The 25,763-nt window shown below is 37.7% G+C and overlaps 1 protein-coding gene across 2 annotated transcripts; it reads right to left on the bottom strand.

Annotated features, from left to right (window-relative positions):
• Positions 1-1,888: 1,888 nt before the first annotated feature.
• On the bottom strand, positions 1,889-25,763 carry PRPS2 (phosphoribosyl pyrophosphate synthetase 2). 2 transcript variants are annotated; one of them, XM_014875835.2, is made up of 8 exons: positions 25,389-25,613; positions 15,907-16,090; positions 13,313-13,333; positions 9,837-9,935; positions 8,662-8,786; positions 5,997-6,170; positions 3,052-3,211; positions 1,889-2,173 (listed from the first exon to the last, which is right to left on the bottom strand). In XM_014875835.2, the coding sequence occupies exons 1-8, from the start codon at positions 25,508-25,510 to the stop codon at positions 2,081-2,083; spliced, it is 978 nt and encodes a 325-aa protein (XP_014731321.1). In that variant the 5' UTR covers positions 25,511-25,613; the 3' UTR covers positions 1,889-2,080. The 2 variants fall into 2 exon arrangements, with proteins under 2 accessions (XP_014731321.1, XP_014731322.1); XM_014875836.2 differs by lacking the exon at positions 13,313-13,333 and having other exon boundaries at positions 25,389-25,763.

Genomic DNA, 25,763 nt, shown 5'->3' with positions numbered 1-25,763 from the left:
TGACTTTAAATTTTGTCAAAACAGAGGCAATTTTCACAGAGATGTTGGAAGTCACCTCTAACTCTTCACAAGCATTTTGGGTGCACAAAATGCAGCACATACAGTAAGATTAGTTCTGCAATTTCCTTTCTGCTCTTTCCCTCATCCTGTTAAATGCAGTTGAGTGGCTTTGCTTCTAACAATCTGCTGCATAAAGCAACTGAACTGATCCAGTGCATTAAATGTACTTTCGTGTAGTGCTCAGGTGTAAACTTGGTATAATTATGTGGCCCCAGACTTGGGGTCTAACAACCTAATTGCAAAACAATGTGATCATGTGATATTACAGTTAAGAAGTGTCTTTACCAAATAAAACAATACTGTAAATTAATTTCCACTGTTACAACATAGTTCTGAAAATTCAACTCTAATGAGGAACTTCTCAGAGAATGGCTGAAGTGAATTCTGACCACAAGAGTTTATATACTGCATTTCTGTATTCATCACTGAAAGTAGTACAGGTGAAATTCTGTTTTACTTACTTTCATGTCGAAAAAAAAGACTTTCACAGAAGCAATAGAAAATTCTGTGAAAAAAAATAAATACCAAATAGATTCATTCTCAGAGAAACAAAAAAAAAATATATCCTTTCTGAAGACTGTCTTAACTGTAATGGAAAAAATCACTTTAGAATACATCATTGTATTATAAACATATCCCCAAATAAGCAAGTTTGGATGAAATAAGGCTATTTTTTATGCAGCACTATACAATGGAAGCATCTCTCAAGTATGGCAATGCTTTTGCAATTAAAAACTGCAATTTCAGGTAGGAAACTTGAGTTCCTGTGATCTAGGTGCAGGGATAATATTTTCATACACATTACTTTTCTAACAGAAAGACTGAAAACATTTCATAGTAGGATTGAAAGACCTAATTACAAAATTACGATTTTGAGTCCTGACCCCCCTGCCTTAATCCATTACTGACTGCATTACCCATAAGCTGCCCTATCATACAACAGGAAAAACTGTTTTCATAATGATTTTAATTCTCTAATGTTAAAGCATTCAAGAGTAGTTATTGTACCCTAGTTCACTCACTGCACAGTCAAGTACTGTAGTATTTTGTAACATGAATTTGAAGAAGATCCATTGACTGTGCAGTTTGAAAATCCCTGTATTTTCAGATACTTTTCAACCATGGTACAGACCAGTCTATGTAAGTGTGTTTAATTTTCTGCTTGGACTTGGCTCAATAAACCTTTACAATATTAACAGAAAAGCTTTTATAAAATTATTCCTATCATCACAATCAAGGAATGTCAAAAACTACAGAAAAAAATGAAATGTACACCAAACTGCTCACGATTAAACTTGGTCATTATTTAGACAGGTGATATTAATAATACTGGGAATACTGAAACACGAGTCTTACAACTGAAGATAGCAACTTCACAGAATAGGTGTTAAGCAATTTAATTGTTGAACAATTTAATGTGATGAGAGCTTTACAAAATAAAACAGCAGCCCCAAATATCTTGTGGGGAAAAAAGTGAACATCAAGTGTATCAAACAGGTCATACTATGTATATGTCAACAGTTCCTCAAAATTAACATGACCATTACATATTGTTAGGGCTTACAAAATACTGTTCATGGTACTTAAACATAAACAAAAAACCCCCAGCTGTTTGCCCAACAGATTAATAGATACAAGAAGCTCAGTCTGTAGCATTCAGCTTAACACAGAGAATGATCTCACACGTATTCATCCTGTTAAGTTCAGTGAACAGTTTCCAGTTCTGCATAGAAAAACAGATCTGACACAGCACTTAGCCAAATGTGAGAATGGACACATAGAAGAACTCACACAACACTTAAGACTCCCAGACTCTTGAGAAAATTCATAAGGTTTCTGCAAGATGGAGATTTATTGCCCATTTACAAAGAACAAATGGTAATTACAAGACAAATATAATAATTAAACATACAAGCTCTTGAATTGTACAAAGATACTAATTTCTCGTGGCTCATGTGCATCGTTAAAAACAGTGCTAGCTCCAGAGACCTTTGCAAGGATGCAGTGTAATCCCCTGCAGTTACAAGGGGACATGACTGAACAGGTAAGACACAGATTCACCATTGTGTGTTCTTCGAATTGCCTCTGCCAGGATCATGGAAATGTCAATAAACTGAAAGAAAAATTGAGAAGAAAAATTTGATGGCATGCCAAAAGCAGTAAACTATGCAGTTTATAACATATAAACAAACATTCCATCTTTGTAGCTTTTATTTCTAGAAAGTAATATAACATTAAAGCTTAGGCATTGAACATATACATAACAACTGCAATAATACCAAGTAAGAACTCAAAAATTGAGTAAGAAAGCACTCACTAGGATCACTGAACAATCATATTGTTGAGTACTTCTGACAAAGGGCATGTTGTCAAAAACCCCTACTATTCTTGCCATCAGATGGCAGTGTCTGCTTGACATAAATACAATTTAAAGGAAATACACCTTTTTAAATGCTTGCCTTGTTTCAATAAATACCAAATGTTAAGCTCTTAAAAAAATCTAATAATGCATTAAAAAAAAAAAGAAAAAAACCCCAATCTTTTATATGCTTTTCTCCACTCTGTACTAAGGAAAACAACCAAATGGGACACATGACTTTCCAGAACAATTCCATTTGTGTTTTTCAAGAAAAAAAAAAGTTGTCTAAGATATTTGTGGCCCCCTCAGCAGAATAACTAAGTTCCTACATGTGAATATTGTATGATTAATACTGATTAAAAAAAGAAAAATAATAAAAAAAACCCCAGTCAATTCTACATTTGTCTTTCACAATCAAGCATACTCAAGATGTGACAAATACCCAATATTTTGAAGTGCTCTATTATATTAGTTGAATCCCCTCAAAACAGTTCTTTAGAATGTTTTAGCAAAATGTTTTGCAAAAAATGTATTTAAGAATATTAATTTCGTCTCAAGGCACAAATCCTAGCACCAGTGAGCAGTCAAATACAAATACTGAGTCTAAAGAAATGACAAAAACACCACTGTACCTGTATTTTTGGGCAATGTTTCATTTTCTCCTCTTGGGGGATTGTGTTAGTTACCACAACAGCCTCAAACGATGCATTATTAATCCGAGAGAGGGCAGGACCAGAGAAGATGCCATGAGTCAGAATGGCATAAACTTTAGTAGCTCCAGCAGACATTAACCTGTAGAACACACAAAAATAGCATGCTGTGATGCACATTTACATACATGGCTATAGATGAAGCTGGATACAAATCTCTAAAATACATTTTACTAACAAAGTCCTACATAGAAAATATCTACAAACTAATTCAGATATTTGTATAAGCTGAACAAGTTTGAATTGTCTCAGAAAAATCCTCAACAAAAATTATAATTAAATTTAAAAGTTATTATTTTCAGCAGTGATACTAATCTATAACATTGCACTTTTATGACTATATCAGCACATATAAAAATGAACTCAAGCTTTCTATCTTAACCAGGCAAAAAATAAGTAGGTTGGATGGCAGCATTCACAGCTCTATTGTGCCTCCATTATTGTCCACCTTTATTTTCATTTGCAATTCAAACAGTTCTGCTTGGAAGGAGTTTCTAAGGAAGAAGAAATGTTAATGATTAAAAGCCTAGCTTTCTGCAAGGTTGTGGGAAGACATGCTGCTGAACCAAGCACACAGTGAAGTGATGCATGAAGAGGAAAGAAAATATAAATCAAAGAACTAGAACACCTTGTGAATGAGTCAAAATATCCTAATTTAGTTTCTAATGGCCTCAATGCCTCCAAATGCTCAGCTACCTACTTCTCTAGCCTTAGAAACAGAGGCTCTGAGGAATACCATTTTATCAGATCATCACAAAGGCATGGGAGGAAGCATAAGAGAGAGAAAAAAAATAGTCAAACCACAGAAACATAATGTCATTTTGAATGACTTAACAGAATTGAAAGTTTCTGGTCATTTTCTGCACTATATTTAGTATCCACAGCCTACAAGGAGTATCCATTACAACAGGGTAAGTGTGTACCAAGTGTGTGTACTTGAGTTTGCACTTAAGCAAGTTGATCTGTTGTATCTGAAAATATATTTCTCAGTTCATCTGCTTGATATGCATCTAGGTTGCTGAGACAAAAAGAGTTCTAGGGAGCATTTTGGTGTGCAAGTCTAATTATACATAAAGTACATCCCACTTGGATTTGACATTAATGAAAAGTACTAGTTCATGCCAAAACCAGGATACAAGGCAACATCACTGACACAAAAGCATTCTTCTTAGTGAACACTGCAGATACATTGAATGTGATTGACAGTTTTAGAAATTGGTCTCTAGACATGTACTGTAGGTAAATAAAGAGTGCTTCTTTCAAAACAGGAAAAATATAAAGGTTTTTGACAGGAATTAACTTCCTCTCTGCACAAGTGTATTAAAAAAATGTTGGCTAGGCAATTTGTGATTTTGATCTGTAATGGGCACAACCTAGAAGAATACTTTGAGGTGTGATATAGATTAGAATACAGATAGCAAACAACAACAACACAATATCTCTGCAATATTTCATCAATTTCCATGAAGATGAGAAACATAAGACTATATGAATACTTCTTCCATGAGTTTTTGACATCCTTTATACAGATGCAAACAGCAAGCTTGCAACTAAAGACTGAAAACTCTTGGGAGTTATGGGATTATCTTTAAATCACCAAGAACAATGTCTAGCTCACTTGTTGCTTTCATACGGTTTCCCACAGCATTTGCCAGTGGAAATTTGTACCTCATAGCTTGGACAGGTATACTTTTCACTGGGTAAAAAACTGGTTGGATGGCTGGGCCAGAAAGTGGTAGAGAATGGAGTTATATCCAGCTGGCAGCCAGTCACTAGTGGGGTTCCCCTAGGGCCAAACCCATTTCACATCTTTACTGGGGATCTGGACAAGTGGGTTGAGGGCAGCCTCAGTTCAGTTTGCAGCTAACACCAAGTTGGGTGGTAGTGTTGATCTGCCCGAGGGAGGAAGGCCCTGCAGAGGGATCTGGACAGGCTGGATCACTGGGCTGGGGCCATCTGTACGACATTCAGTAAGGCCAAATTCCAGGTCCTGCACTTTGGTCACAACAACCCCATGAAGTACTACAGGCTCGGGGAAGAGCGGCTGAAAAGCTGCCTGGTGGAAAAGGACCTGGGGATGCTGGTTGAGAACCAGATGAATGTGAGCCAGCCCTACTACTAACCCAAAAAGAACCAGCATAAAGGCACCTGGAAACCCATAAATAATCCTTTCTACTTAGCAGTGTTAGAGCCTTAGTTAGGATAGTGGGTCTACATTCACGAGGTCCACTTGAAGAAGCAGAACAGCTGGAAGGAATCCAGAAGGCATCACAACTGAACAGAAGCCTACAAACCTTGTGGAAAGCTGAACAAATTCAAGTTACTCAAGTTGAGAGGAAAATGAGAACTCTTCAACCAACTTTCGGACAGAAGACAGGAAAACTTATGCTCACCTCCTCAGATGAAAAGGACAAGTAGTTTTATACTTAAGATGTACAGGGAAGATTAATATTACATTTGCATTGGACACTGACAAAAATACAGTGTTAAATCCAGTAAGTCTTTGTGAAAGATTGCCTAAGGAGATTGGAAAAGCTCCATGATGAGGTTCAAGGAGGGAATGATTTTTGAGCTATTGTTTCTGCCCTGGAACTGTAAAGAGCACTAGATGGCCCAAGTCCTTTTCAAGTTATATGACTTTTTTTTATTCTATGTTCTTCCTAGGTACAGATCATATATTTCTGTAAATATTTTCTCAATTTCATGTTCTAAAGAAGGACACAGCTGAATCACAGAACTGAGACCTATCAACTCAAGGGTCAGAATGACTTCATACTAGAGAGGGCAGGCTTGGGTTACAGGCTTTGAAGACAACTATATTCATCAGCTGTGCAGTGAGAAGTGGGCCAGATCATAATAATACTTACTTGTCTGCTGCATGACATATTGTGCCACATGTGTCAGCCATATCATCAACAAGAATTGCTACTCTGTCTTTCACATCACCAACCAAGACCATTCTGTCCACTTCATTTGCCTTCTTTCTTTCTTTATGAATGAGAGCAAATTCCACGTTCAGTCTGTCAGCAATTGAAGTAACCCTAAGTTACAGGAAGAAATACACCACATTTAGAGAACTATTTAAAAAGAAAAAACAGTGATAGAGATGCATTTGTCACAAAACACGGTTTTTGTCTTCTGGCTTTCAAATTACCATAGCAAAAATTTTGCGAGGAATGAGACAGGTAGAAACAATCTTAATTCACTGCTAATAAATACAACCAGAGTGTCTTAAGCTATACCCCAAAAATCGAGTTTTTAATTGAGTTATTTTTGGTTTTCTGTCATCAAGTGCCTGGCTTTGAAAACATTTTTGCTATTCACAAGCTTTTATTAAGCTGCTGCAATACTAGTCACACTAGGTAATTTAAAGTAGGGGGAAGTTAATTCTAAGCCTACGGGAATGTGCACTTTAACATTCTAACTGAAAAATACCATTGCAGGATTTAAAATCAAGCCAAAGGGAAAAAACCAAGTTAATAGTGATTAATAATTCTTTCTACAGTACTTGACTAGTAATCAAGTAGCTTATTTCATTAATAATTCCCTTAGCATACATCTGCTTGTCCAAGACCTTTTAAAACTCTCCAGGGTGACCTCTGGTGGCCAAACAAACTCCCACTAATAAACTTCACTTGTTACAGACTTCTGATGGCTTTGTTCCAGTTTGTTTAAAATAAAGTTCTTAGGTATAAAGAGACAGGACTAAATTACATGTTTTTTTCTAAATGCTGATTCAACCTTGTAGCCTGCCTTTTTAGACTATGTTATGCAAAACGTTGTTTACAAGGTTATTAACATGCATGGTTAATAGAGAAAACAGTTTTGTTTCTTTACCACTTAAATAAGAAGCTTTAGTTACTGTGTTTCGACAAATGGACGATAAAAAAAATTCAAAAACTCTGGTATATTTTATAAGCAGTGTAATCTCATAGCAAGTCTCAATACCTCAGAGGCATTAAGATATCAATAGAATTTCCATGCCTTATTTCAGTTGCAATATCTAATAGGCTGGGGGAAAACTAAGCAAGTGGTAAGAAACAAAAGAAAATTCAAGTATTCTAAATGAGTTCAAGAAAATTTATTTATTTTAAAATAATATTTACAGATTTAAATTTTAAGAAAATTCATGTTCAATTTTCACATTTTATTAATTTATTAAGTTTTATTTTGAAGTTCTACATATTTTAAATGGAAAGGCCAAACAGTTTTCTTTACATTTTATTACTGGAGGTGAAGGAGAAGCTATGGATTTATTAAAGCAACATCTACCCCTACTTCACCAGAAGCTGGTTGGTTGCATTACAACAGAAAGATACTAAAGATAGATTTTAGTATCTGTGTTAAATACAGTGAGAGTGATCTTTGCTTACAATTCAAGTCAGAAGACATCATTTCTTACCCTACCAAATATTTGTGCATTACCAAATTAATCATAAAAGCTTATTTTTCAAAGATTGCATTTTGTTTAAAAAACAAAACCAACACAGTAACCAAATGCAAAAATAACAGTACCCTGATAGGAATGAACAAAGAAATTTAACTGACAGAGTGATCTTTTAGAATGCTTTCTATGTTCTTCACATCCTTAACCTGATTAATCTAAAAAGAAACACCTAGGAGTTCTACTCAGCTTTTTTTTCCCCTAAAAATCATTACAACATGAACACTCGCAACAGACTCAAGGACTTCAATTAAAATCAAATTATGACAGTCTTTCACACTTCTCCCCATACTACATTTCAGACATTTAAATTGCTATAGGCTTACAAGAGTCTTACTTCATTTGTCTTTTTTTTCCCTCTGCAGCAGCAGCATGAGCAATAAAACCTGAGAATAAGCATTTTGCCTCAGTGGCATGCTTTATAACCTCACAGCCAGTCTGCTTCTGAGTTTTGGCATTGGTTTATGCTCAATCAATACCAAATAAAACAGAGTCTGCTAAATGAGTAACATATGCTGTGAATGAAGAAAGCCTCCAATGAACTAAGTTTTCTATTTTTACCCTTCACCACTTAAACTTTAATTCCCTTTTTCTTGTATTTATAGTGCAAAACTTGGGGTCAGCAGGTTTACATTTGGAATGCAATAATGTAAAGAAAAAAGAAATACGATACGAGTCAAGCAAGCTCTTACCTAAATGCCAGCAGGTACAGTGGGAATAGGCCATATGCTTTGACAGAGAAGGGAAGCTTAGGCAATTCCAGAGCGAAGCAGGAAGAGGTGCAGCAACTTGACTAAAGAAGCAAGCAGCAGGAAAAATCTCTTCCCTCTGGTGGAGGGATTCAGCTAATGAGGCCATATCCAGGGAGAGAGAAAAATATCTTCTTTAGAGTACAGAAAGCTCCTGAATGTTTTCAAGCATGAACAGCGTTGGAAGAACGAGCTGTTCTGTTTTTACAATGCAGTTGGATTCATCAGTGATGTACCCTGCATCTGGCACAATTCATAGAGGAATATAGAAGACTAGACAAACTAGATCATTAACCACTAACTATATGTAAATCTAATAATTTTAGGCTCGTATAGTACCTTTTTGCACCACCTGCATCAGGTGAGACTATGATACAGTTTCTCCACTCGGGAATGTTCTCTTTAATCCACTGCAGGACTGCAGGTTCTGCATACAGGTTATCTACTGGAATGTCAAAGAAACCCTAGTCCAAAAGAGAAAAGAGTTTCATGAATGTGTGTTTGTATCTCACCTGGAACAAAGATAAAGGGAAAGAATCAAGCCTTTGCTTTTCATGAATGGTAGAACTTCATTAGTATTTTACACTGGTCTAATTCTGCTTTTGATACTACTGTCAAATGCTGCTGAAGTCAAGTAAATACTAAGGTCTTAAAAATATCACCCAAGAATAGTGGAAAAGAAAACAGATGTTCTCAATTGATATAAAAATCAGAAAAAAATTATCACCTTCAGGCACTCAAGTAAATTCATGCTAGTGAAAAGCTCTCAAAAAAATCCAGTGAATAATACTCAACTTCCATAAATTTCAACTGCTTGACATTAACAGCAATATTTCAACATGGAGAGGATTCAAACTAAAATGGAACCTTTGTACCAGTTGTAAAACCAAGAAATCTGGTTTAGATCTTTTTATTTATGTGACAGCCATCTAGCATAATAAGAAATTCTGATTAAATTGAGTGTCAGAACTGAAAGATATGGTGTTTTCTATAAAGAATAAGTTCTCTTAAAACAAGGTACACATGAGAATGACAAATTATGTCTGCTCTGTGTCTGAGGCAAAGGTTTTGTGATTTGCTGGATTCAGCAGTAATCCAGATAAGGGTTGCGAAGCTCCATCTCCACTTCTTTTAAGAAAATATTACACCTTTGGCTGTAACGACAAAACTCTACCTAGGGCAACACTATAATCTCTGACAAGGCTAAGATTAAGAGAGTTTGCTCCAAACCAGGATATTTTATGTTCTGGAAGCTCTTACATTAGACTTGGCAGATTCTACCAAAGACTCCAATGCACAAATATTAGAAGTAACTGCAAAATCACCCCATAAAATCGAGACTGGTCTCTTTCTGAAAAGGAATTTAATTAGAAACAGGTAACAAGACTTTCTCTGAACCCTCACAGTTCTGCACATAGCCTTTCCAAATAATGACCAAAACCCCAGAGAATTACTATAAGATTCTCACATGAATGCATTAGAGCTAGGCACAACAGGTAAGAACCAACAGTTACCTGGATCTGAGAAGCGTGCAGGTCCATGGTGATGATGTGGTCAGCCCCTGCAACTGACAGCATGTTGGCAACAAGTTTTGCAGAGATTGGTGCCCGGCTCTGAGGAATAAAGCACAAATGTTTACATTTAAAAAATATTTTGACTAGATGCAAGGAATTAGAAGATTAGTTATCTGTTCCTTTACAGTATTTGGAATCTAGATATGAAAAACTTCAGAACTGTAGCCAAACCAGCCTGTTAATCTTGCTACTAGGGTTTTGTTTTGAAACTCAGTAAAGCATTTAGGAATATCTGAATAAGTTTTCACAGTCTGCCTAATAATGCTTGGTATTAAAGAGATAAAATTTGGGATACAGTTTTCCAATTCTTCTACTTAAAAGTTTCAGCTAACTTTTTCATAGCAAAAAGACAATCTTCATTTCTCTAAGCCTCTACTCTACATAAACAATCAATTCTATCTTGTTCTAAGAAACACTGCAAAACCCAAAGATCAAAGGCAAAATGAACCCAACTTTTGAGAACACTGCTTTAAAACAATGTTAGTATCAAGCATTTCTTCATAACGCAGTAAAGCTTGTAGCAGATCCTTGTTTGCAGGGGTTTTTTTAAACAGGCTTTTTTTTTAATTTATGTTTAATTCCTGGATGCAATTAGGAGTCTAGAACTCCCAAAAGGGACAGGGAAGTATGAAGAAATCCAAAGTAGAAAGAATGAAAGAAGAATAAAAATCTTATTAGAAAAGTTAATGCCAATGTCAAGAGGTTTTTAAAAGCATCAAGGATGCAGAACAAACAAATAAGCAAAAAAACAAAAGGAAATTATGACTGCAGAATACCTCACTCTTTTTTCAGTTACTCTAAGGTTTTTTCATTTTTTTAAGCTCTGTAAAAAACTGTGTTTCCCTAGACAGTTTTCTCTGTCTTATTATTGTCTAAACAATAACTCTAAACACTAAACAAAACCTCCTACTTTCTTTTGCTAATCTTTAAATAAGGCTAATAGCTGGCAATAACATTAGCATGAAGGCAGAACTGCAAGTCAGAGTTTCCATCTCAATATCAGACTGTTTTCTGCTGGCACAGTATTCTCCCCTGCTACATCTCTTTATCAAACAACCTCATTTCACCTGCCAGGAACTTCTTCTCCTTCAACCCCATACACACAATTACAGAGTGCCTCTGCTTTCCTTCCATTGATCTCAAAGGCGTAAGTGACAAGCACCTGAATCATTGACAATTTAGCCTGGATGCTTTTCCATCTGTGTCCTATCAGGAAGGCAGCATTTTCATCAAAACTGTTCCTACTTTAGGTGGACAGTTCTCTTTCTGGGCATTTCTCTGTTTCAGCCTCCAGATTGACAACACACTTCTAGAATAGAAACTGAGATACTGCAGTCTTGTTTTATGGTCAGATCAAGTTTATCACCATCTTTACTGAAATTCTTCATTTTGAAAACCATCCCTTTTGGATCTTATGTTTCACAGAAGATCACCTCCATTTTGTCTGTGTAAGACACACAGAGAGCAGATGCAACAGCCAGCACTTCCCTACATCTCTGCAATTCAAATGCACACCACTCCCAGAAGAGTTTATCATTATTGGTGCTTCAGCACAGTTGATTTTCCACTTACTGAGGACAACATTACTCTTCAGTTCAGTAAGTTGTAATCCAAAGCTTTCTGGATATTTCTGTTATTAGTGGCAAATTTTTGTTCATGCCGTTTGAATTCCTGATCACTTCAGTTCATTTTAGCATCTGACATTTTTAAGCTGGACTTCAAAATATTCTCAAATCTCTGTCAACATCTAACAAAAGAAATATTTAGTATCTACTCTTTTCATGCTATTGCAGTGTCCTCTTACCAGCGTTTGCAAAGATCTAGTTTAATGCCTCCACTAAGCTGGACTAATGGGTAAATCTGAAATGAGAGGTTTGTTCTCCTGCTTGTACTATCCTATCTTCCCAGGCTAGACACTTCCCTTGTGCTGTACACTAGGACTTGTCTGAACCAACAGCCAGGTGAGTCAGCTCAAACAGATGAGAAGGGAAAAGAAAATGGCAAACCAGACCAATCCCACTGGTAGAAACAAGTAACTAGGTCCAGCTAACAGCTAAAGGTAAATTACATTCTTTTCAGAGCACAGTTTGGGCATTTCCACTCCATCCAGCACACTGAATTTTGTCTAATCTTTTTCATTACTGTTCAAAGTGGATACCATTCAGTTTGTCTCATGTATCAATATCATGAGTATCACCATCACAAAATCCCCAAGCAAAATATTTTCCTGCATCCCAAACCAATACATACGTTACCAGTTGGTACTTCTTTCAGCTGCTGGCCTTTCAGGCTGCCTTCCCAGAAGGAAGAACTGGAAGTTTTACCACTAAGTAACTTCCTTTAGCAGATATGCACACATCAGATTGCCTACATGCTGGTGGACAGAGTCTTGGAAGGAAAGATATCCACACACCAATACCTGTTTCTTAAGAATGGGCTAATAGGAGATTAAGACAAAAGAAGCTTGCAGCTGACAGTTTCCTTTACACAAAATTGTGCATAAAAAGAAAACCCACATAACAAATTTAGATTTGCTTGCTTGCACAGAAAGTAAGTTTTGTACTATAATATGATACAAACTGAAGATTATCTTAAAATTAAAAAAGTATATTCATGGGAACCTCAGATAACCTGGCCTCATTATTCAGAAACTTGGATGACAAAGGTGAATAAGAACTCATTATTTTCCTTATAAAAGTAGTTTGTAAAGCTTGCTTCTGATGAGAGAGGTAAGAACACAGATTCACAGTATTCATTGCTCAATTCTTTGATGTAATTTTAGATTATTTTCAGAATTAGTAGTGTAAAATGCAGCATTAGATTATGTACAGAAACTAAATTGTTAAAAAAAATCACTTGAATTACCAGTGGCAAGGGGAACCCATAAAGCTAATAGAAACAACCTCACAAGAGCAACTGTACAAAGGACACATAGCTGAAAGTAAAAGCTGTCCATCAAGATGAAAGCTCTGTTGCCTTTAAGCATCTTAGTAAATTGTCTTGCTCAAAATTCATCACATGCACTGTGAACAAAAAAAAAAAAGGGAAATCAAAGAAAGCCCAAAGATTAATAATTGGAACTTTCACTTCCAAGAAAGCCAGTTGTGAAGTGTATGGATACTAAATGTTCACTAATGCATTACCCAAATTTATAATTTCAAAAATGAGATATGCTTTGAAGCCTCAGAAATTGACAGCCATTATCTTGAATGTCCAAATAATTTTTTAACTAGAATCTAGGGGTTTTCTTGTAGCAAATTATTCCACTGGATTACTCATGGCCTAGGTGAAACACAACTGAAATCAAGAAGTGAAACTGAAAATGTTCCTAATGTAGCCCAGTAAGTTTCACCCTTTAAGGCCATATTAATGGAAATGCGTAGTGTTAGATTAAAAAAAAAAAAAAATATACCTACCCAACGCTCCACGGATCCCTTCTACAAATCAAAAAAACAAAGTTACATGAGCTGTAGAACACCAATCTCACCTGTCACTGTACTTCTAACTTATCTCAAAGGCATCTCTGCAGCATCCTACATAAATGTGTCCTGCCCACAGCTTGGAAGGTTGGCATAATTAGAGGATGCATAAGTGCAGTTATAGTCAAAGCACAGAAACATCTCAGCTATTTTTAAGTTTAGCTAGCTTGTGCATCAGAAATAGTCTTGTTTAGGGCAGCACTTGACTGAATCTAAATTAATATACTGACTTTTCTATCATTCTCAGTAAGCCTTTTTTTTAAATCTGTTTCTCATTTAAAGATAGTCCAGATTTAGTGCTAAAATTTTCAGAGTAGATTAGGCCATTTCCTTGCATAAATAGATGAAGAGCACTTTCATTGTTGTCAGGAATCATAACTGCACCAGAGCTATGACAAATAAATGGTTATTTTAAGCAGCAAGGACTCAGTCTATTTAGTTCATAATGAATTCAAGTCAATAACTTAAATTCAAACTAGAAAACAGCATCCATCTACTGAAGATTATACTGCCTCAGTTCATAGCCAAGCAAACTACAGTCTTTCACCAAAGAAGAAAATCTGTGCACGCTCATAGGAAGAAAATGGCTGGCACTTTACTGACACTTCAGGCAGCACACAAAGCTTGTGCACTCATGATGGGTCAAAGACCAAGTGATCTGATGCAAGCAGGAGGAAAGATGTCCCTGTCAATAAGCTGCCCAATGTTGACAGCTGTATTATAGTTTATTTTGCAACACGGGGGTCAACTACCAAGGTTAATTTCCAAAGATGGCAAACATTTTCTCAATTGCAAAACTGAGGGGGAAAAAAACCCACAAACAACAACAGCAAAAAAAAATTTTGCCTACAATTCTGGAACTCAGTGACACACAGAGAACAGTCTGGGAAAAAAACAAAAACCTCAAAATCTCCATTAATCAAAATCACTTTCCTAGGCTAATTATTTTCAGATGGCATTTCTGAAATGCAAAATGCTTCTGGATGGCATGCACTGTGCCACCATACTGGAAGGTAAAAATGTCTCTGTAAGTCTTCCCCATGGAATTTGGGTACCCTTGCAAAGACAATTTAGATGCATGGAAATTTTGGAATAGACTCATCCTTTTCCCACATCAAGAACTTAGAGGATAGTACAGCAGAACTTCTCAATATGAAGTGGGAAATCAAAATATAGTGAGATGCTTTCCCTTCTTTTCAACAAAATGATTACTGGTACTCTTTCAAGGTATTTTCAATTTTATTTCTTTTGATATAAAGTATTTCACCCCTTCTGATCAAGGGAAAGCATCATCCACTACATAACACAGCAAAAATGAAGTACCAAGAGACGTAGGCAAAGAATAGGGTCCTACTTTTTAATTCCCAAATTCCATTTTTGGAAATATAACAAGGAGAATAGTAGTAGAATGGTATTACAGAGCCTGTACTTAAAGAATTAATATACCAGAAAATATGGTTTTTTTAGTTTTCTTCTTAGATATCACTGGCTGACTATTACATATTTTGTAGTATTATTTTTAGCTTCTCAGTTACTTCATTCCTGTTATGTTTTTTATCTAAAAGAATATAAAGACTAAGAGAAGGCTTGCAGAATGGTTTGTCTGATGCCCAAAGTGAAAGAGGGGGCACTCCATTTACAGAAAGTAAAGGAGAGAAATTTCAAAAAAATAAAACCGTTCCCAAAAATACATAGCATTCCCATCTTTAAAGCCAAATTCACATTTCTTATTAATTCTTTTCAAGTGAGCTTAGGTGAAAGTACCATTCATATAACCTATCAATGGGGTTTTTTGTATATATAGTAGAGATAGAAAGTCTAGTTCCCTGTTTTTTAAAATCTGTCTCACTGCCCACAGAAGGTATGTTACTGTGTTACCAATTTGGCTGAACTGATATATTTATCAGTTAAGACAGATAAAATTCAGGAAGAGAGCAATAAAATCAGTAGAGTATTTATGGGATTTCCATACAATTTCTTGTCTTCATAAACCAAAATAATTATTACAGACATATTTTTTTAATCTGTCTGGCAGCATAAAATAATGTTTTTATTAATTTCTGTTATGTATTGTGGATTTTATCAGTTCCTTACATTTTGCTCTGTTTAACCATATAGCATAAAACCTACCTGCATAATTACAGCATTTTGAATTTAGTATTTAATTCCACGAAATTAAAATGCTTAAAAAGGTGTACTCTTGGCATTAACAGGGATTAAAAACCCCCCAAAACTTTGAAAAAGCAGGATAAACAACACATAAAATGAAGTTTCCTAGCAAAGTACTCTGCAATAGACCACACACATAGAATATACCTACTTTAGCATGTCAATTATCAAAACACAAGCAAAAAATAATTTGTCTCACTTCATTCACTTGTGGATAAAATAACTGAACATTTTATCAAGAGAAAAGGATGGGGGAAAAATATTTTGAATCACTTAGATGTTTATGAAAATTATTAATCTCCAAAAATTTCGGGTGAGCAAGCTGAACAGAAGCCTTCCAAAATGATGCAATTCTTACCTACCTTGTCTTTCTTATCTTGCCTGGCATATGGAAAACATGGAATTACAGCAGTCACTCTGGAGGATGATGCAATCTTGCAAGCATTGATCATGATGAGTAGTTCCATTAAGTTGTCATTTATTTCTCCACAGCCACTCTGGATAATATACACATCTTCCCCTCTCACACTTTCACCAATCTCTACACTGAAAGAGCAGGAGATGATCATTTCAACACTTAAATTACTGCAAAAGTGTTACTTAAAAAAAATTTTAATCCAGTTGTGTTTTAAGAAACTACCACAGGTTTTCTGTAAACTTCCAGTTTAGAGCAGGATTATTTTGACAGTGATTTTGATTCAATATTAGCCAATATGGTCCTCATCAGGCCAGCACCAACCAGCAGCTATAAAATCTACACCATGACACTCAAGTAAAGTGTTTTTAAAAGACAAAAATCTATCAGAAAAGCTAAGAAGGCTGCTCATCAACAGCTCACCATGGCTCAACTCCCATGTTGTGTGAGCTGTTCTGTTTGCTCTGTGCTTACATGCTTTGGTTCTTTATGTGAACATCGAAGTTTTTTTGTTCTTCCACAGATTTCAAAACAAAATTATGGGATCAATCACTGCTCACACTATAGAATTGAAAAATTAAATTTAGCTTAAAAACAAACAGGAAAAATAAAACAAAACTGAATGTGCATTGAATTGAATGTGCATTCTTTCTCAATTCTAGATCCAAGCAAAAGACATCTACTGCAGAACCACACTAACTTTTCACTCCTGTTTCTCCAAAACTTACATATAAATATAACTGAAAACCTTCGTTTTTCCCTAATCCATGTACAATGTACACGAGACATGCAGACTTCCTATATAATTAAGTGATCAGACCTTGCAAATCCATGCTCTACTATGTTAATATCAGTTAATAAATGCTAGAATATATCAAACCCTTATTTAAAAGGTTGTATCTTTACCTGAGACACAAATAATCAGAAGTTTCTGCCTGGAAACCATCCAAATGGCCCAGATGTGGGTAGAATAATTTCTCTAATGGGTCCTTCAATGCTGAGGCTTGCTCTAGTAAAACACAGTCCTAACAAGTTTTGTTTATCAGCTCCCAGGGTGCTATGTAAGACTCACGAGCTTTCCACAGAAAAGAATTTACTGCTTTTAAACATCTTAATGATAAGCACACATTTGATTTATCACCATCAAGACAGCTGAGTACATGCACTCAGTTTCCCTATTTGAGTTCTCTGCTGTCCCAAACAAGCTACATAAAGATCCTGGTCTTAATTTTTCTCCTTAACTGAATACATTTTTTGCCTAAGAATGCTACTAGCAGGATTTTATTAAAGTCAAAAGAAAGCAAATCATCAAACATCAGGTCTCTGGAAGGTGGTCATAGGTGGTCAGGGGCAGCATCATCTGCAGATATGTCAGGAAACCTTTTGGAAGCTTTCATCATTCCACAAAGACACCATATTTTAGTCACAAAATTGTTACTTCCTGATTGTCGACTTCTTTCTCTAAGTTTTTGATCAATGGAATGAGGCCATTCAGAGAATACTGTTTTGATTGAAATATATTCTCAGTTTGTTTCCCTTTTTGAAGCTGGAAAAGTTTTGGTCAACATAACATTCTTTCAGCAAGATACTAAGTGTGATACACGATTGGAAAAACTAGCCAGGCTTAAGTAGGAGCTCTCCTGAACACAAATCCAGCTCCACGTGAGGAATCTACTCACTAGCTCACAGATGTGGCCTCAATCATTATTATAGCTTTGTGGTTATCGTGACAGCTTTAAAAAATTCAAATTGCACCCTGACTCAGCAGTTACATAGACCTGCTTTATAATGAGTGTAGTCTCATACCATACCGTTGGACTATGCCCAAAGAAAAATTGCTTTATTACTTAGAAAAAAAAAGGAACAGCTAATTTAACAGTCTAACATTACATACTAGGAAAAAAATTGGCTGAGTGACAAAAGTATAAGATCTTAATGTTCACTATGTACTGAAAGAACACTTGGGGTTGTTAGACTCTTTTTTAAAACTGTCACTTCTATGCACATCACTGAAAAAATAACTTTTTTCAGAAGGTCAAGGAATATACTTTCAGATAAATATAGGTCTGGTTAATACCGTGGACCTGAAGTGATAATTTTTCCATTATTATTAATTGTACTTATAGTCTTGGGCTACCAATAAACATTATCTTGTTAACAACTTAGAAAACAAACATGCTACTTCCTTCTCTCTTAGTGCATTTGAAAAAGAAGTGCAGCTATGTTTTTAAGACTAGAATGACATACTCGTCACACAGAAATGTGAGTGGTCACATTTCCCAGCCAACAAAAGAGAACTGTGCAACAGATCAGTATCTCTTATTATCTACCTTCTCAAAGATTGATATTCAGAGGTATTGTGTGGACTCAACCAACAGATACACACAGAGCTGCCTATTTCACCTTCCCTGAGCCAAAGAGGAACAGATAACCAGTCATTGTGTTGCAAGTATTCCATCAGATACAGCCTGTACTAACCACATTGGTGTGTTTTTTTTTTATTTTTCTACTGGGGGGAGGGTGGGGAATTAGCAGTTTGGGTTTGTTTTGGTTTGTTTTTTTTTGCCCCTGTCCCTTTTTTTTTTTTCATATTCAGGTAACCAATATGAGACTATAAACTATAGAATCAGGTGTTGTATTGAATTTTATGATATTCAAATTATTCAAAATACTCAAATTTTTCGGAATTTGAATATTCTATTTCAAATATCTATTGCACAATACTAAACTAACTGCAGTAAAACTCTGTGACAGTTATCTTATTAACATTACTACTAAATTCCCCCATCTATATCATGACCTTATTAACTGTTTGTGAGGTTATTTAAACAAGTCACATAGGCAGGACATAGAGGAAGGACACAAAAAAAAAAGTTTTTGCCTCAAGATTACAACCTCTGTTTGTTTTATGCAATTTAATCAAATTCAGCTATGTGGTAACAGTTTAAATTTCTGTTCAAGAAGAGTCAACAGAACCTGTACATTAAAAGTCCTGACACCACACAATTGTGTTTAAAAGGAAAATTTGCAAAAATCAATAACCCACAAAAATAATTAACTCTGAGCCATTTGCTTGGCATCCAGAAGCACAAGGCTTCAGCTGGAAAAGATACACGTAAGACAGGACATGATGAATACCAAGTTTAGGTATTGGTATCTGCCTTCAACTTTCAAAGGTGGATTTGAGAGTTTAATTTAGTAAGTAGAACCTTGGACAGACTAATAACCATGAATTAAGGATACAGCATAAAACCCACTTAGGTTACAAACATATTTCAATGGTTGAAGCATCCATTAAGCAAAAATCAGAATCAGGAGTAACAGCACATTGAGATCCTTTTAAGCTGGATTTTTAGTGCAGTCCCAACTGAACTTGGTGATAGGAATCATAAATTTGTACATCCTAACTAAAAATCAAACAGCTCTGGGGAAACAGGGGATTAAGTATGTAGAGCCAGACTAAAAAGGTAAATAATGTAAATACATAACTAGGATGTTCAAATCCTACACTTACAAGGCTCTATGTATTTTTAAAAATAATTACAGCAGATTAAGTTTCTAGCCGTGCTTGTAAAACGTAAGATTTCTCAAGCAAATTAGATGCTAATAAAGTAGATGTGTACATCAGGCCTTTTCAACATCCAGAGAAGAGGCCAAAAATGAAGGTCTAGAGTCCTCATACAGTGTGCAAATGAATCGATATCTCAAATGTGATCAAACAATTCTGCATGCTGAGTTTGCAATTCATTGAAACCCAGCCAATGGCAAGCACTGAGAAGCAGGGTGTGTTTGACCTCTTACCTTTGGGAACACATTTCGCAGAGTAAAGTCTTTCAATGCAAGAGTTTCAAATTACTGGGCAAATATTTCAACTGACGTGATGTTACGTAACAAAGCCAGTACCAGCAAAGCCCAAAACAACAAAGAAGCAATAAAAATGCCAGAGTTGGTTTTGAGTCTATAGGGATCCTGTATCTCCTGGCACCCATGGTCTCCCCTCAACCCTAGGCTCTTCCACTTTGATTAACCAGTTCCAAGACAAACTCCCTACTCTATCTCCATTAACAACTGCCCAGGTCTAATGCAGAGCACTGGTATGGTAAACACCAGAAGATAGGAAATATCTTGTTACCCTCCACTCTGGCACACAGCCTGCCACTGCTTTTCTTGAGCAAGTTCTGTGTTTAACAACAGGAAGTCCAAAAACTACCCTCAAAAATTTAGAAACAAATGTCTAACAAACCTGAAAATGTGCAAAAACTCTTCAAAGGCTGAGTACCAAACTGTACTTAAGGACACCTTAGGGACTGTCAGCCATTATTCACACATATCAGGGTTATTTGTTTGAATTTTTTTCTTGGGGGGGGGGGGGGGGTGTGGCATAGATGGTGGTGTGTTTTTTTGGTTTTGTGTTTTTTTTGGTGGGGGGGTTAATTTCAAGTATTTAGCATCTACATAAAGACAAAAGTGCACAGTATTTGGCAACTTCAAAATAGTGGAAGTATCAAACCAAAAGATTTAAAGGATTAAAGTAAGTGGCTATATTTGCTGCATCTTCAATTCCCTACACAAACAAAAACACTGTTGTGACTTTAACACATACAGTGTGCAGTCCAGAAACAATTTTTACCTTCTTTAACCAAGCTGGTAAAATCTTTCTCCAGCCTCCTCTTGCTCATGACAGTGCAAGCGAGCTGGGAGAGAGGGGAAGAGCTGCCCTCACTGAGAGAGGCAGACCACAACCAGCCCAGCTGGGAATCACTTGCTCAGCAGCTGGGCAGTATGAACACTTCACATCCCAGTGTGTCCCTAATCCCTACTGTCTTCAGCTGTTGTAACACCAGTTTGTGACCTGAGCTTGCTCATTCCATGATTAGGGATCTGCAAACACCATAACCATCTACTCAGTGAGGGTGATGCAGCTCATGGCTCCACACCAGCTGAACCCAAAGGAACCAGGTTACACAAGCTGCAATGAGGTCATGTCTCATCTGAGACAACTGCAGCACAAGGATGCTGATAGGGAGATAAATAGGAAGCTAGGTGACAAAATGTAAATCCCTAAAATAAAAGTTCCCAGGTTTGCTCTTGATTTTTTTCAGTTATTTACTTCATGGAACAAACTGGTTTCATTTCCCCACTTTGTGTGAAATGCAGACTCAAACCCATGCTGGAATTCTCCAGGAAACATCAGCTACTTTTTCCTAACTTCCAGGATCAAATATCAGCCCACGACATCCAATGTGATTTACTCACAAGAAAATGGCTCTCATACCAACAGCACAGCTTTTCCTATACAGCAGACAATGTCCCTTTCTAGTCATTCCATATTTCCTACTGTAAAAGCTAAATGACATTTGCTTTAATTTGATGTTTCTGAAACAGTTCAACTTCAGCAGTTGAATAAGCCTATGGGTAGGAACCCTTCAAGTTCACATGTGGCAGGCAGGACTTCAATCCCCTTCCTCTTGGATCAAGAAAATCTACAAGACTCACTTCAGCCAGTGAATCTGAGAGCAAGAAGCCAGGAACCTCACAGGAATAGGTGGCAGCACTAACATCTTTCACTAGGAAAAATGTGTGCAGAAGAATGTAATCTATGACTTGTTTCTCCATTTTGAGAATAAAAAGTATTTCAAGGACAGAGTTAAAATAAATAGTCTTTAAAGAAGGAAGAATACCCTATCTTATAAATGATTGTAAAATCATTTACAATGTAATAAATGGAATCATTTTTTCAATTGACTCACCAAAAATGTCTGCACTGGGGTTTAATTGTACAGCAAATATAAATACCACCTCAGTGTATTTGAAGACAATTCTGGAAAAAGTTTTTGAGTGTTCAGTATCTGTATGCATCTGCTACACGTCAGTCAAACAGTTTCAGGATGCTGAGGCTACAGCAGCCGTCCCTGTTTAAGGACTTCCATTCCTTTCTTCTTCCTCCAGCCTCAAAACTGCTGATGACAGTTGGCTTGTGGGGTTTGAAGAAGATAAACTGACTAAGCCCCCACTGCAGCCCTTATGATTTTGGCAGATAAATAAGGTGGTGCCACCCAAGCTCCTACCATGACACAGTGGCTGGCACTTAACTGACACACAAGCTATGAACAATAACAGTTATCATCCACAACCAGAGTTTATTGAGGAGCTCTGCTGCTGCCTGTGGTAGGGTTACTTGACTTTAGTAGCCAGCTGAAGGAAAGCATTTCCAAACAGTTTAATGGGAAGGAGCAAAAAAAAATGGGGCAGTGATTGAGTCTGCTAGCAATTTTCCCCACTTTCTCAGCACAGACATTACATTTACCAGCTACAGAACCTGAAAGAATATTGATTACCTAAATCAGAAGAGGACTGTGATATTATTGTTAGATACAACAGTCTCCGTAGAGATAAAAATGAGAAGTCTTTCTCATTTTAAATGTTCTGGAGCTGTAAACATACAGGGACTGGCTATTTACCACAGCCCTTGTCAGTGGTGGTCCTATCCCTGGCTAAACTCAGCCTCAGTTTCTCAAACCCACTTACAGCTGCTGAGAACTGAGACTGAAACCTAAAGCCTGTTCGTCTTGAAATATAATGCAAAATATTTAGTAACTCTTCTCTCCATTCTATTCTGCAAGCCAGACTACAGCTCTCAAGTAAAAGGCTTCCAGGACCTTTTGCAAGTATTTAAGCCTGGGGCTGCACACAGTTACCAATTTATGCATAATTTATATTTAAGAGAAAGCAGCAAACAGCAAAACAGAGTTGTGAACAAAAAGTAAATCTTCTGTGCAACTTGCTAACTTAACAGATCTGACAAAGAAAGAGTTTAACCCTCAGGCCCAGGCTTATCTGTTTGCATGGGGGATTGCTGGAGTGCCACTGGGAGGTTTAAGGTTCTTTGAGCTTTTTAACTATCAGGTTTTAGTGTTCTGCAATACTGCAAGTGTATTTCATAATGCCAATACACTTGTTTATACATTTAAAAAATGGAATAAAAATAAAGAAAAAAGTACTGTGCTGGAGTCACTGTATATAGGAAGAAGTAATTTTTTGCATACACACAATTCAACAGTATAGACAGACTGAAAATCCAGATGCCTCAGGAAATAACCCTTCTGCATAAGTATCAACTTTACCTGTAGCTTAATTTCAAATAAATTGTCGAGGAATTCTCTTACCACTATTGCTGGGGGCTTTTTTTTATTAAGAACATTAGTCTAGAAAACTGGAAAGTCAACATCCTGCGGGATACTGCTGTAAGTTGCTAAGAATATTGAAAAAATTACTTGAAATATTATATAGTGGGTACAACTTTACTTACTGAATGGGAAACAGGAAATTCAGATTAGACTCTCAAAAGAAGAAAGTTGTAAGACAGAAGAAAAAAAACAAATAAAGCCCTACCACTTAAAGGTTTAAAACATTAAGGCATCTTAGTTCAGGGAAGAAATAAAAGAGAATGTCAGCCTTGCCATGTTGCAACAGCAGCAACGAGAAATGATGTTTCTAATAAATAGATTCTGCATGTCTGTACCACACTACATCACTACTTGCCTAAAAAAATGAACTGGTACTACTAGATTGGCTGAACCACTGACATACTGCAGTCACCATTACCTTCTTTTCAATAGTAGAGAGAATATTCCATACCTGGAAAAATAGGTGTATTCTGAAGCCCAGAATTTAATTATCTTATAAAATACATATGCAAACTCTGGAGATAAATTTCTACCTTGGATGAAATCTAAATCAATTTAGTTCTGCTGTTCATTATGTTTAAAGCACAGATTAGGATAAGTGTCTCTGGAGAACAAACATTAAAAAAAATTAGACAAGTTAGCAAGAAAGTCATGCAACCAAATACACAAGTTAAGTTTTATCATGCAGAAAGGAGATCAAAGAGCAATAAAGTGAGTATGGAGCTGGAAAGAATTGAGAGAAGATTTAAGCTTTCATTTAATCAGGAATGAATAGAAGAGTTAGAGTGTGCAAACATTTGATTGCATAAACACCAATGGAAGAGGGTTTATAGTAATGCCAGCGAACATAACTAGAACAAGAGCAACTGCACTGAGAATGCAAAAATGTAGACAGAAAAGAAGGACAAGCTTTGTGAGAGTAATTTTAGATCACATCATGTTAATCTTTCAAAGGAAGCAATGAAAATATGCTTTTTCAGGAGATTCAGAATAAGAACAGATAAAAATAAACATATAAGAACCTCAGAGACTAGCCAACTACTTACAGCAGGAACTTGTGTTTCAGAATCAGCTGGCACCTAGACTCACATACCTATACAGAGAAGCTGTTGCAATCTTACTGCTCATGGGGTGAACATACCACTGTCACCTCAATTTAAAAGTCTTCATTAAAATTGAGCAAATTCAATATGTGGGTCAGAAAACTAAGATGACACACTAATAAAGAGAGGCCATATTCATAGAAAAAGCATTGGCAAGCACATCCTCAGACTCCAGGTGAGCAAGCTGTCCTCATGGTTTCACACAGGATTTCTTGCACTGTTATCAGCTCTGTGTTTAGCTGGCCAGCAGCCTGGTACGACTGCACTTTCAGGAGTAAGCCAAGGCCATCACAACAACTTGTAGCACTCTCATGCATGACCATCAGTCCCTACAGAAGCTCTAACAGGTCCGCCACACACATCTGGCTTATAATGCAAAATAAAGACCATTCGCAACAAATTCTGCAAGTGTCATTTGACCTAGACCCTTTTTAAAATCTAATCCAGCATCACCATCCTGTTCTTATATCTGCCTGTATGCAAACCTACTTACAAAACTGCATGGCATACTGCAGTTTATAAAACACAGTTTTGCTTTGTTTTTTTTAATCTTTAGATAGTTAAGCTGATCAACTGTGTAGCTAATTATCTGCGAGCAGTGGGATGCACCTGAATCGCAGACGGGCGGGCTGCCTGTGCAAACACCATTCGCCCCGCACGGGAGGGAGGATGCTCTTCACCCAGCCAGGGCCGGGCCAGCCCTGCTGCGGCCAAGGAGCTCCCGGCAGGAGCGCTCCCGAGCCGGGCCAGCACAGGCCAGCCGGGACACCTGCGGCGCGGTGCTCGTGCTCCGCGGGAGGGAACAAGGGAGGAGGAGCAAGCAGGAACGAGTGCCAGGCACCACACACCGGACGGACCACGGCACGTTCCCACGGCTGCACCTGCACCGAGACATCCGAACGCGGGTCCCGCACCGGCTCAGCCGCTCTGGCAGGACCCGCCGCCAGCCCCGGGTGACAGCGGGACAGTGACACCGGAGTGGGACCCGCCGCCAGCCCCTGGTGACACCGCCATCAGCCCCTGGTGACAGCGGGCCGGTGACACCGGAGCGGGACCCGCTGCCAGCCCCGGGGGGTGTGTCCGTGGTGTGTCCGGGCTGCGCCCGTGACTCCAGCGGGGAGCGGGAGCGAGACACGCACCTGGTCTCCTGGTTGCTGAACTTTTTGGTGACGACCTTGCCCAGCTCCAGCCCGAGCCGGTCCGCCACCCGCTGGGACAGGTCGTGGTGGGAGCTGCCGCTGAACAGCACGATGTTCGGCATGGCGGGGGCGAGCGCGGGCGGGCTGGCAGGGTCGGGGCTGCGGCGAGCGCGGTAGAGGAGCGCGGGCAGCGCGGAGCGCGGTGAAATAGCGGCGGTGCGGGCCCGCCCCTGCCGGCAGCGGGAGGGACCGGGGCGGGGCGAGCCGGGGCACCGTGGGGCACAGGTGTGGCCGCTTCCACCGCCTCCTCCTCCGGCCCGTGCCGAGCCCGGTGCGCTCCGTAGCCCGCAGCCGCTCCTCCGGCGGACAGAGCAG

The sequence above is a fragment of the Sturnus vulgaris genome, chromosome 2, assembly GCF_052056855.1.
Source record: "Sturnus vulgaris isolate bStuVul1 chromosome 2, bStuVul1.hap1, whole genome shotgun sequence".
Lineage (NCBI taxonomy): Eukaryota > Metazoa > Chordata > Aves > Passeriformes > Sturnidae > Sturnus > Sturnus vulgaris.
The sequence above is the reverse complement of the archived record's forward strand: the minus strand, read 5'-3'. Positions and strand labels throughout refer to the sequence as shown.

Coding starts and splice junctions, on each gene's coding strand:
- PRPS2 (XM_014875835.2), bottom strand. CDS start 25,510: ATGCCGAACATCGTGCTGTTCAGCGGCAGCTCCCACCACGACCTGTCC. Junction 16,091..25,388: donor TTCAGCAACCAGGAGACCAG/GTGCGTGTCTCG, acceptor CTGCTCTTTCAG/TGTAGAGATTGGTGAAAGTG. Junction 3,212..5,996: donor ATATGTCATGCAGCAGACAA/GTAAGTATTATT, acceptor TGTGTTCTACAG/GTTAATGTCTGCTGGAGCTA.